Consider the following 13,840-nt stretch of genomic DNA (forward strand, 5'->3'; position numbering starts at 1 on the left):
GACAGCCACACTCACAGTCGTCATTTATCAGAATGACTGCCATCTTGTAGCTCTGTATCTGATCTCCAGTTGTCCCCAGTTTAGCATCAGACCGCCCAGCACCACACATTTCCTGTTGGTTACTGTGGCTGTGGCTGGAGGCGGTAGAGATGATGGTACATGATGAAAAATTACACCTCGTATTCAAAACAGCTTTATCAGATTTTAAACAATCTCCATATTTATCAGATTCCAGGTGCATACATCAACATTGCTGATTATGCAAATACAAGATCACAAGTTAAACACAGCCTGGTTTAGATCATCTGTCTAGTTCCAACTGACTGGTCAATTGAATCTAACATTTCTGCCCCACTCTCCCCTCCTGAACCAATTCCACGTGTTGACCGCTCACTCCTTGAAGCAGTTCTTCTGAGATCTGTCCCATCCCATTCTTTCCCTGGGCCTCTACACAGTTCCCTCAGTCATGACTTCTGAGATCCAAAATGGACTGTGTCCGGAGGGACACGATGTTCACATCTCTGGAAAAAGGGGGAAAAAACATACCCAATGTTGCCCTCATCCTGATGGCCACCTTTGCGTGCAGCTGCATCAAGCTGTGTGTAGAACCCCAGTACACAAACATCAAGTGTCACTGCATGCTGAGGTTCTATCTGTCCCCCGTGTTGCGAAGGATGGGTCTGTTTACATTCCACGGAACGCTCCATCGAGTTTGACCGTGCTGTACCACCTATCCTTCATGGAAAAGATTGTGCAGAAAAACACCTTTGACCACCAACCCATCAGGCAGTGGTTGCATGGAATGTCCTACGGGAAAAGGAGATGGTGGATCCTGTTGGATGATTCCCCGAGTGGACTGCCAAAGTCATTTGGCAGAATGCCTCATCGCCAGAACTTTCAAACAAGCCCCAAGACCAAGCTTGGCTGGTGGTGAGAAGGGCCCTCCCCATCAGATCCTTCCTGCACGCCCAGAATCTCACCACCTCTGCACTCTGCCCTCAAGGTGGCTGTGGTGGGGAAGAGACAGCTGCCCACCTCCTTCTGGAATATGTCTTTGCAAAGCAGGTGTGGAAAGAGATGCAGTGGTTTTTGTCGAGGTTCATCCCGAGCAGCTTCGTAACACAGGAGTCTGTGCTCTACGGGCTGTTCCCAGGGATGCATCAACTGCTGCTGGAGACGCTCTTTGGTCTGCCCGAAACCTGCTGGTCTTCCAGCGCAAAGAGTTGTCCATGACCGAGTGTTGCAGACTGGCACATTCCAAGGTCCAGGACTACGTGCTGAGGGACGCACTCAAGCTTTGGGCAGCTGCCGCGAAGGCTCAATGGGGGAAGGCCGCAGTGTAAGGTCCTCCCTCCATAGTGAACCGAGGGGCTGGAACCCGTGTAAAACCCCTCGGGCTGTATGCACCAAAATATGGTTTTGCTGTGTAATGCAAGTGTATATTGCATGTAAAATGGAATGGAAGGATTGTGAGGCAACTCACTTTCTGTATTGAAGAAAACTGATTTCTTTTGCACTTTCTGGAATGTCAACTTGGAACCGTTTTGTAATTTATTTTTTTACAGATTTTTATGAATAAAGTATATTTTTGGGGAAAAAAAGGTTGTAACCAATCTATGATTCTATTGCACCCGAGTGTAATTTGCCATGTTAAGTACTGAGTCAGCTATCACTCGGGTCGCTCTGCTATTGCAGCTTCTACATCATCAGGAGAAAAGTGTGAGAACCAAACAGGTTTTCACTCCAGGTCCCATCCCAGTGGCTCATACTGTGTCCCCTCACACGTTGTCCTTTCATTCTGGGATGAGCTGGTTCATTGGGTTGGTTCCTGGCCTTTTATTCCCCTAAAATTCTTCACCTTAGGCACAAAAGTTTCACAAAAATAAAGAAAAGGAACATCAGTAGAATTTTATGAGGTCTTTAGATAAGTTTGAGGCTTGAGACCCTCTGCATATATTACTCCTCACTCCTTGTACTATCAGTGTTGTTATGTACAAATCTTCATTGATCTTTTACTGTTTATGTGTAAAGAGGGCCTTGGAGTGACAGAATGGTAATAGACACACAGACTATAAACCTGTGCAGGTGAAATCTCTGTAAAAGGATCCTTAGTTACAAAAGACCAAGGAATTTTATTTAAAAAGCATCTGCTGTCCCAGCATTAAAACCAAGCAGCCTCGATCTCAGTATCATTAAAATTCTGGTACTTAAAATTGAATTATCATTCCTCTTTGCAGGTTTCCCCAAAACAATCAAGACAATTCAGACACTGATAGAATATCTGACCGTGGTAGTCTTCACCGCCTCTGCTCAACATGCTGCAGTCAACTTTGGACAGGTATAATAATTCATACATTTCCTCTCTGTGCTGTGTCTAGTTTTGTGCAGTCTGTTGGAGCCTCTGGCCCAGTGGCTAAATGCACCCCTGGGGTGTGGCTGAGAGATATACAGGCCAGTATAGAAAGTGCAGAGCAGAACCTGGCACCCAGTGAAATTGGGGATATGCCCAAGGGTGAGGTTGAAGAGCTGGGCTTAAAGTGTAAAAGCAGGGAGTCACTGTGGTCGCTGATGCACACAGCACTAGGCCAGCATCATCTTCAATGTTGGGAGTGAAATTGGCTCGTTTTAGAAACATAAGAACTTAAGAAATAGGAGCAAGAGTAGACCATACCATCTCTCTGGCCTACTCCACCAGTCAATGGCTGATCTTGGGCATCAACTCCACTTTCCTGCCCACTCCCTATATCCCTTGCTTCATTGAGCGACCAAAAATCTGTCTATCCCAGGCTTAAATATATTCAACAATGGAGCATCCACAACACTCTGGGGTAGAGAATTCCAAAGATCCACAACCCTTTGAAGAAGTTTCTCCTCATCTCAGTCCTGAATGATCAGCCCCTTATCCTGAGACTGTGCCCCCGTGTTTAAGATTCCCCGAACAGTGGAAACAATCTCTCAGTGTCGACCCTATCCAGCCCCTTCAGAATCTTATATGTTTCAATGAGATCACCCCTCATTCTTCTAAACTGCAGAGAATATAATCCCAATCTATTCAGCCTATCATCATAGGACAATCCCCTCATCCCAGGGACCAATCTAGTGAACCTTTGCTGTACTGCCTCCAATGCAAGTGTAGCCTTTCTTCGATATGAAGACCAAAACTATACACAGTATTCCAAATGTGGTCTCACCAAAACCCTGTACAATTGTAGCAAGAGTTCCGAAGAAGGGTCACTGACCCGAAACGTTAACTCTGCTTCTCTTTCCACAGATGCTGCCAGACCTGCTGAGTGATTCCAGCATTTCTTGTTTTTGTTGTAGCAAGACTTCCTTATTCTTGCACTCCGATACCCTTGCAATACAGACCAACATGCCATTTACCTTCCTAATTGCTTGCTGTACCTGCATGCTTTCTGTGTTCCTTGTACAGTACTCCCAAGTCTCTCTGAACTGCTACATTTAAAAGGTCACGCCTTTTAAAAAATATTCTGCTTTTCTATTCTTATGACCAAAATGAATAACCACACATTATACTCCATCTGCCACCTTGTTGCCCACTCACTTAACCTGTCTCTTTGCAGCCTCTCTGTGTCCTCCTCACAGCTTACACTCCCATCTAGCTTTGTATCATCAGCAAACTTAGATATATTACTCTCTGTCTCTTTGTCTAAGTCATTAATATAGATTGTAAATGGCTGAGGCCCCAGCACTGATCCTCCATTGCTTACAGCCTGCCAACTTGAAAATGCCATGTTTATTCCTATTCTTTGCTTCCTGATCATTAATCAATCCTCTACCTATGCCCTTAACTTGTGTTTTAACCTTTGTGTGACACCTAATCAGCCTTTTGGAAATCCAAGTGTCTGCTGGTTCCCCTTTATTTACCCTACTATTTATATTCTTAGAAAACTCCCATAAATTTGAGAATTGCTGAAAATAGAATCCTGTTGTCGAAGCTTTTCGTCTTGCACTCATCAGGACAATACACAAGAATACTGCATAAGAAGTATAAGTATAACACTATTTCCCTTTCATAAAACCATGTTCACTTTGTTTGATCACACTATGATTTTCTGAGTGCAACAGATTCCAGCATTTTACTCCCTGCCTGTTTGACATCATGGAAAGGATATTGGGACAGGCTATAAAAAGATTCAGGATTCACTATCACCCATTCTGTGCTTCCGCCAAAGACCAATTTTGCGTTTGGGCCCTGACCTTAGGAAGGATAAACTGGCTTTGGAGAAAATCCTGCAACGATTGCTCAGGGCGAAGGGACTGAGTTATGCTGAAAGAGTAGGTTAATGAGGCTGCTGGAGATTAGGAGGGTTAGGAACATAGGAAAATAGGAACAGGAGTAGGCCATTCAGCCCAATGAGCCTGCCCCGCCATTTAATATGATCATGGCTGATCATCCACTTCAATGCCTTTTTCCCACACTATCCCCATAACCTCTTATGTCATTTGTATTTCGAAATCTGTCAATCGCTGCTTTAAACATACAGTGACTGAGCTTCCACAGACCTCTGGGCTAGAGAATTCCAAAAATTCACAACCCACTGAGTAAAGAAATTTATCTTCATCTCCATCCTAAGTGGCTTCCCCCTTTTTTTTGAAATTGTATCCCGTGGTTCTAGACTCCCCAACCCGGGGAAACAGCTTAGCTGCATCTACCCTGTCGATCCCTTTAAGTATTTTTTAGATTTCAATGAGATCACCTCTCATTCTTCGAAACTCTAGAAAATACAGGCCTAGTTTCCCCAATCAGATGACAGTCTCGCCATCCCGGGAACAAGTCTGATGAATCTTCGTTGCACTCCCTCTATGGCAATAATATTCTTCCAAAGGTAAGGGGACCAAAACTGCACACAGTACTCCAAGTGTAGTCTAATCAAGGTTCTATACAATTGAAGCAAGACTTCACTACTCCTGTACTCAAATCCTCTTGCGATAAAGGCTAACATACCATTAGCCTTCCTAATTGCTTGCTGCACCTGCATGCTAGCTTTCAGTTGCATACTGACAAGGACACCCAGGTCCCTTTGTACATCTACACCTTCTAATCTATTACCATTTAAGAAATACTCTGCACATCTGTTGCTCCCACCAAAGTGGATAACCTCACATTTTTCCACATTATATTCCATCTGCCACATTCTTACCCACTCACTAAGTCTGTGCAAATCCCCTTGAAGCCGCTTTGCATCTTCCTCAGAACACACATTCCCACCTAGTTTTGTGTCATTCGCAAACTTGGAAATATTACATTTGGTCCCAAAGCATTGATAGATATTGTGAACAGCTGGGGCCCAAGCACTGATCCCTGTGGTACCCCACTAGTCACAGCCTGTCAACGTGAGAATGACCCATTTATTCCTACTCTCTATTCTCTACTTTCTGCCTGTTAACCAATCCTTAATCTATGCCAGTATATTACCTCCTATCCCATGTGCTTTAATTTTGCTAACCAATCTCCTGTGGGGGACTTTATCAAAAATCTTCTGAAAATCCAAGTATACCATGTCCGACTCCTCTTAATCAATTCTGTTAGTAACATCCTCAAGAAACTCCAACAGGTTGGTCAAACATGATTTCCCATTCATAAATCCATGTTGACTATGCCCAATCAGATCATTATTATCCAAGTGTCCATTAGAACAGATTCAGGTATTTTCCCAATGACTGATGTAAGGCTAACAGGTCTGTAATTCCCTATTTTCTCTCCCTCCCTTCTTAAATAGTGGGGTAACATTTGCAACCTTCCAATCTCCAAGAACCGTTCCAGAATCTATAGAATTTTGGAAGATGATCACCAATGCATCCACTATCTCTACAACTACCTCTTTCAACCCTCTTGGATGTAGAATATCCGGTCCAGAGGACTTATCAACCTTTAGCCCCATTAATTTCTCCAATACAACCTTCTTACTAATACTAATTTCCTTCAATTCCTCATTCCCCCTAATCCCTTGGATCTCTAATTCTGGGAGATTTCTTGTATCTTCCTCAGTGAAGACAGACACAAGGTAATCATTTAGCTTCTCTGCCATTTCTCTATTCCCCATTATAAATTCTCCTGACTCTGTCTGTAATGGATCCACATTTGTCTTTGCCAAACTTTTCCTTTTTACGTACCTATAGAAGCTTTTACTGTCGGTTTTAATATTTTTTGCTAGCTTACATTCATATTCTATTCTCCCATTATCAGTTTCTTCATCCTGCTTTGCTGTATTATAAAATCCTCCCCATCCTCAGGTTTACTACCATTTCTGGCAACTTTATAGGCCTTTTTTAATTTTATACAATCTTTAACTTGCTTTGTTATCCGCGGTTGACTGCCTTTACTTTCGGGATTTTTGTCTCTTGAAGGAATGTTGCCATAAACTATGTAATATTTCTTTCAAAGACTATCATTGCTGGGTCAAAATCCTGGAACTCCTTTCCTAACAGCACCTAGCTGTACCTATCTTACATGGACTGAAGCGGTTCAAGAAGGCAGCTCACCACCACCTGCTCAAGGGCAATTAGGGATAGGCAATAAATGCTGGCCTAGCCAACGATGCCCACATCCCATGAATGAACAAAAAAAAAGTACTGTCATACCTTTTAATGTATTTTCCAATCCACCTCAGCCAATATTCCTCTCATACCTTCATAATTTCCTTTATTCAAAGTTAACACCTTGGCTTCAGATTGAACTACCTCACTTTCAAACATAATGTAAAATTCTTTCATAATATGGTCACTCATCCCTAAAGGTTCTTTTACAACAAGATTATTAATTAGCCCTTTCTCATTAATAATACTAGATCTAAAATAGCCTATTCTCTAGTCAGTTCCTCAATATACTGCTCTAGAAAACCATCCCTAACACACGCCAGAAACTCGTCCTCCATAGCATTAGTGCTCATTAGGTTTACCTAGTCTATATGCAGATTGAAGTCACCGATGATTACTGTATTAGCCATGCCACATGCTTCTCTAATCTCCTGATTAATACCATGCCCCACACTACCACTACTGGTTTGTGGACTTTAAACAACCCCTACCAATGTTTGCTGCCCCTTGGTGTTTCTTAGCTCCACCCAAACAGATTCCACATTTTGTTCTTCCAATCTGAGATCCTCCCTTACTAACGTACTGATCCCATCCCTTATAATCAGCACAACACCATCTCCTTTTCCTTTTTGCCTGTCCTTCCTGAATGTTGAATATCCTTGAATATTCAGTTCCCAGTCTTGGTCACCTTTTGGTTATGGAAATTAGAAATGGCCATTTACCTCTATTTGATTCTTTAAATCATCTACCTTGTTGTGAATGCTGCATGCATTCAGCATTGGGGGTTTTAACATAATGAAGGGAACTGGCAAGGTAGATGGGGGATGATGCTTCTCTCTGATAGGGAAATCCTGAACAAGAGGACAGAGAATTTAAGCTAAGCCACTAAAATGTGAATCCAGGAAAAATGTCAAATGAAGGGATAAAAATGGGAATTTTGGAAACATGCAGCTGGTTGGTCAGTGCTTGGTCAGTGGGATCCTTCACATTTATAGGCTGGGTGCCGAGGATATGGATCGCAGTGTTCCAGGGAGACGCGGAGGTTAATTTTAACTTCCAGTGGGTTTCCGGTGTGAAACCTCGGCAGTTGCTCAGTTTCCTGCCAGCCGCAGCACTATGATGTCATGGCAATTTAACTGCCAGCAGCATTAACACTTCCTGCCGGGAATGTGAGAAATCAGCTGATGGCCTCTGGAAAATTGGGAAGCACATGGGGAAGGAGGTGCCAGGAGGTTGGTGGATAGTCCGGGGCACGGGAGGCCTACGCTTTGCTCGTGGGACCTGGAGCAGTTTTCTTGAAGCTTCTTCATGTCCCAACCCTGCTCACTCAGGGTGGAAAAACCTCAGTGACTCAGACCGGAGTTAAACTTCAGCAGGAGCTTGAATTGGACATGGAAAGAAAGGACCCCACTGGCTTTGGGTAGCGGCTTAACTGCTTGTGCAGATGTGCCGGTAAAGATTGGGAATACCAACATTTGGCGGGTAAGTCGCCTTGTGAATTTATTGTAAATGTATTTTTTTTAAATTAAAGTATGACTGGTGCTCGTGGATTCCAAACTCTCCTCCCACAATGCGACGTCCTCCACCCTCCAAGAAAGGCATCGTGACTGTGGAAAACATCATTGAGAGTTTACCGGACAGAGGGCGGTCATGCTGGCACCTGGGTGCTGTGTGGGCACTTAGTCAGTTCCAGGACAATGAGGTAGGACGCAGTGTAAATAACCAGCAGCTCGAGCCAGGGATCTGACTGCAAAAAACACCTCAGGCAGCAGGGCGTAGTGTCACATAGCCAGGGGCTCACACGGTGACCACATGCAAATGTCTTAAATTTAACTTTCGGTCTGCGCCCTGAATCGGTCTGTCTGCTGCTGAAGTCATCATTCATGTGTTTGTTACCACCAGACTCGACTATTCCAGCACTCTCCTGCCTGACTTCCAGCCTCCATAAATGCCAGCTCATCCCAAACTCTGCTGTTCGTATCTTAACCCACACCAAGTTCGTTCTTCTCTGGATAGCAATTGGAACAGGAATCCTGGCATCTTCACCCGGGATACTGAAGCCGGGAACTATTCTATATTTCAGAGCTGCATAGCCATCTAAGGGCCAGTTACAGATATTTACCAATATATTCACAACTGGTCCACATCAAGATACATTCAAGAGTAAACAGCAAACTAAGATCCCCTTCTCTCTCTCTCTCACTCCAGCCCATCTCCTTTTCCCACCCTCCCACTTGCCCATCACTCTCTATCCTCCCTTTCTTCTCCCTTTGCCCCTCCCCACAATCCCCTCCACTCTGCCCCTCCCCACATTCCCCCTCTCCCTCCCCACTCTTGCCCCCTTGTTTGTTTCACCCCCACACCCACTCGTTCTCGCACCCGCCCCCTTCATGCTCCCTTCCCTTTCTCTCTCACTCCCTGCTCCAAAAATTTAAACATATATCCCCAATCAACGTTTACTATTTAACTTTGCAGTTTTCAGTTGTATTTTACAATTTATGTGAATTGTATTGAAACGCTGAACAAGGATTTATATAAATGAGATTTAAATATTGATCAATAATTTATATCTCTGCAGCTATTCCTTGGAATGTATCCAGATGAACACTTCATAGAGAAACCAGTCAAGGAAGCAATCGAGAAATTCCAGATGCATCTTCAAGAAATTGCACAGCGTATCACAGAGCGCAACATCAATAAGAAACTTCCTTATTACTACTTCTCTCCAGACAGAATCCCTAACAGTGTTGCAGTGTAAGCACCTCATAGAGAGAGCCCCAGTCTAGTAAAACAGAACCGGCAGAGAATCTGTTGCTTGCTTTATGTTTTTGCAACCTGAAACATGCGTGAAAAATCATTGATTTAGATTTTTGAACCGCCTTTAGCTTAAAGCAGTAGTGAGAATATGTGAGCATGTGAAGCTTCAGCACTGTCAGGGTTTGACACACTGTGTCCAGATGTTCCTCTTCAACTCCCGGACACAAGCACCTCAACTCCTGAGAGTGCCTCAATCGTGGAGGAAAATCAGGGCGTGGTTGTTCCAATTTTCCTTGTGCTTTATAACATTTTTTTAAACTTGTTTTATTTTGGGGATGTGAGCGTCGCTGGCAAGACCGGCATTTATTGCCCATCCCTAATTGCCCTTGAGAAGGTGGTGATGAGCTGTCTTCTTGAACCGCTGCAGTCTGTGTGGTCAAAGTTATGTGGGGAGTTCCAGGATTTTGACCCAGCGACAATGAAGGAATGGTGATGTATGTCCAAGTCATGATGGTGTGTGCCTTGGAATGGACATGGAGGTGATGGTGTTCCCATGACACTGCTGTCTTTGTCCTCACTAATAGAATCCTCCAAGCTGTGCAGTGTCCATCACATTACGTTTAAAAATCAGACACAGCAACAATCCCTTGCCACCTAGCCAATCGAGACATGCCTCTTCAACCAGTTTGAGGTTGATTGCTTGGTTAGGAACATAGGAATAGGAGGAGGCCATTCAGCCCCTTGGGCTTCTGCACCATTCATTGGCTGATCTGAACCTCTTTGTTCCTTACCCAACAAAATTCGAGTGACCTCAGGCTTGAGAGCTCCAGTAGATCCCCATCATCCACTGCATTTTGGGAGAGACACTTCCAGATTTCCATGACCCTTTTTGTGGAAAGTTGTTCTGATAATTGTACATGTTTTGGTTCTGATTATAAACAGGGTATGAAAATGTCCCAGTTACAAGAATGACGCTGAGGTTTGTAATTCCAAATAGGAGCTAATAGAGTGCAGTGATTTTCCTCTGCTTCAGCTTCCCTATCTCTGTAACCTCCTCCAACCCTTCAACCCTCCCAGATCTCTGCACTACTCTAATTCTGGCCTGTTGCGCATTCTCAATTTTAATCACTCCACAGTTGGCGGCCGTACCTTCAGCTGCCTCTGCCTTAAGCTCTGAAATTCCTTCCCTAAACCTCTCTGCCTCTCCACCTCACTTTCTTTCTTTAAGACACTCCTTAGAACCTACCTCTTTCACCAAGCTTTTGATCACCAGCCCTAATATTGCCTTAAGTGGCTCGGTGTCAAGTTTTGTTTTATAACACTTCCATGAAGTGCCTTGGGACATTTTATGATCTTAAAGGTGCTATATAAGTACAAGTTGTTGCTTTGGCAGAGAGATAGCAGGAGTGATTTTAATATTGAGTGTTATTTAGGTGGAGATGTGTGGGGCAGTGCCCAGAGGGGTCAGCGTGGGATTCAGTCGCAAACAGGCAGGAGCAGAAACTGGTGGTAGTCATGTTGGCAGAGATGAAAACTAGGAGATTGTAACTGGGTCATTTGATCAAGATTTTCATTTAGGAACGGGAGTAAACCCAGTTCAGCCCCTCAAGTATGTTCCCCTATTCAATTAGATCATGACTGATCTATACCTTAATTCCATTTACCCTCCTTGGTTCCATGACCCTTATTACCCCTTGCCTAACAACAAGCCATCAATCACAGTCTGAAATTTTCAATTAGCTCCCAGCCTCAGCAGTGTTTAGGAGGAGAAAGTTCCAGATTTCCACCACACTTTGTGTGAAGAAGGACTTGCTGACATCTCTCCTGAATGGCCTGGCTCTAATTTTAAGGTTGTGCTCCCTTGTTCTGGATTGATCATCCTTTAATCTTCTATACTCATAGGGAAATACAAGCCTAATCTATGTAACCTGTCCTCATAATTTAATCCATTTAGCCCCGGTATCATTCCAACAAATCAGCGCTGCAGCCCCTCCAAGGCCAATGTATCCTTCCTGAGGCATGGTTAAGCAGAATAAATGTTTTTAATCAAGAGGGCACTGAGGGAGCTGGATTGGCAACAGTGTTGCTGGTTGTCACAGGACTCAGTTTGGAGATAGACAGAAACCCTAGTAACGGGCAGAAAATTGACAAGTGCTCCTTTGATTGAACAAGCCCAGTAGTAACAGAGAGCACTTGGGATGGGCAGAAAAACGGACAAGCTTTTTGGTTGTCAGGGTGTGTGTGTGTGTTTTACTTTCTGGAAGAAGATCATGTCAAATCTGCAGAATTCCAGGGAAGAACAGAAGACTACAACCCAGCTTGCTTTCCTGCAGTTCCCTAAAAGATTCTGTGAAGTTCACTGTGTCGATTCATCTTGTTTCCTGTATTTCAAGAAAGCCTGCTAAAATATAATTCTCAACACTGCCTGAAGAGAACTGTTCTAAAGATCGGTGGCCTGCCTGCGTGTGCTCAGAGGTTGGGCTGTGTGCCAGTTTGGTGCTGTGTGTCTCATCTGCTGTTTTTTTTCAGGGGTGGGCAAGTGATCTGCCCGGGTGTGGTTTTTATTGTCTGTAAGAGCTCTGATCTTAAAAAAAAAAGTCCTTTTTTTTTCTTTCGGTTAACTGGTATACATATATATGTGTGTGTGTGAATGTGAAGGGACTAAGGGTAAAAAGGAACTTCAAAATTTGGTTAAGGTAGAAAGGGGACTTTTTAAAATGTAATATTGTATTTTTTAAAATTTGATCTATGTCATATTGTTTTACTTCATTACTAGTTAATACTTGTTTTAGAATAAACTGTTAATGTTGTTGTTCAGTAAAGAAACCTGGTTAGTTGTTCTATTCTGGGGAAAATAGTGTAACCGATTGACTGTTTCAATAAGTGGGAAAATTTTAAAAATATGGGACCTGTGGAGAAGTGGGACTGAATTAACAGTGCACTCCTCCCACCTTGGTCGTAACACATTGGTAATTTTCCAATCCAGGGGAACAATTCCTGAGTCAAGAGAGTTTTGGAAGATTGTGACTAAAGCATCGACAATTTCCTCAGCTTACTCCTGTCAGTACTGCGGGCTGGGAATGTATAGAGGAACGCTTCAATGATGAGGCTGGCAGTTCATCCGATAACCCGATGTTCAGAAACACAGCAGTAAGTTGGCACAGTGACCTCTTGCTTCATTCTAGTCTGGCCACTGCCCAGTATTTAAACACAAGGAGAGGACAGTTAGTGAGACTTGTAACAAGAAGGAAGAAAGGGAGGTGTGAGCTTGAAGTGTGCAACGTCTAGTGAAGTGTCTTTAATAAACTTGAAAACTGTTGCTTCTCACCCTTCTGTATCATAGCGCAACACTTTCAATAGTAATTTTATATGATATTGCAAGCTCATAAAGCATATGTTTCAGTAAAAACTGCCTTTATGTATGGTGCTTTGTGTGCTGTGCATCAGATAAAGTTTGCTTTTAGAATGATAGGGAAATTAAGTTCTATTTCTGACTGGTGTGTTCTGTCAGCTCACACTGGGGTTAGATAGTATCTCAGCCAGAATTTCACACAAGTCAGCACATATCCCATTACTCCATTTCCCATACCAGTCGTCTGGCACCCTCCGTGTGGGAAGACCAATTTATGTCAAAGTTTGAAGAGTTTTTTTCCTACTGGTTCACAGCAATGAGGATCTGGTTAGACATTGTTGCAATTTGGCCAATAATTATCCCTCAACCAACATCACTAAAACATTATCACATAGCTGTTTGTGGGACCTTTCTGGGCACTGATTCATAGATGGTTACAGTGCTGAAGGAGGCCATTCAGCCCATCGTGTATGTGCTGGCTCTCTGAAGGAGCAATTCACCTAGTCCCACTTCCCCCGCCTTCTCCCCATAGTCCTGGACATTCTTCTTGTTCAGATAATAAGCCAGTTTTGAAAGCCTTGATTGAATCTGCCTCCACCGCACTCTCAGGCAGTTCCTTACAGATCCTAACCACTCGCTGAATGAAAATGTTTTTCCTCATGTCGCCATTGGTTCTATTGCCAATTAATTAATTTGCCACTGATTGGCTGTTTCACTACTTTTCAAAAGTACTTCTTTATGAAGCTCTTTGGGACATCCTGAGGTGATGAAGAAGGCAGCCGGAATGCATGTTCCTTGGATTTCACACAAGAGTGTGTGAGCTGACACAGAGAGGAGGCTTTCATTAACAGTCTGGGCTGGATTCAAACCCAGGTGCCCAGACGTGAAAGCACAGTTTGTAAAGTCACTGTCCCAGACTTGTCTGCAGACCTCATAGTGTACACTGAACGGCAACAAAGTAAAAATATTGTTCCTCCCTGATGGAGCAGTTTTATCTCCTTTTGTTGTTTCCACTTTAAAATAATTAATTAATGAAAGAGACTAAGAATTTCCTTTAAAATTAGCAAACCTCCAGTGTCATTGAAAAGTGGGAGAAGGTTGGGACTAAGTGAGCAGGAGGGAATTTAAACAGAACAAGTGGGCACTACTGGTGTTAAAGAGCTGATGGGAATT

At 43.4% G+C, this 13,840-nt stretch overlaps 1 protein-coding gene across 1 annotated transcript in view; it reads left to right on the forward strand.

Annotated features, from left to right (window-relative positions):
* Positions 1–13,616, forward strand: part of LOC137355291 (polyunsaturated fatty acid 5-lipoxygenase-like) — a 136,361-nt gene extending 122,745 nt beyond the window's left edge. The window contains exons 12-14 of the mRNA XM_068020256.1: positions 2,238–2,338; positions 8,090–8,260; positions 9,137–13,616. Of these exons, the coding sequence (XP_067876357.1) occupies positions 2,238–2,338; positions 8,090–8,260; positions 9,137–9,316 (452 nt within the window). The 3' untranslated portion in view covers positions 9,317–13,616. The remainder of the gene's footprint in view (positions 1–2,237; positions 2,339–8,089; positions 8,261–9,136) is intronic.
* The last annotated feature ends 224 nt before the right edge of the window (positions 13,617–13,840 follow it).

The sequence above is a fragment of the Heterodontus francisci genome, chromosome 42 (genome assembly GCF_036365525.1).
Source record: "Heterodontus francisci isolate sHetFra1 chromosome 42, sHetFra1.hap1, whole genome shotgun sequence".
In the NCBI taxonomy this organism is placed as follows: Eukaryota; Metazoa; Chordata; class Chondrichthyes; order Heterodontiformes; family Heterodontidae; genus Heterodontus; species Heterodontus francisci.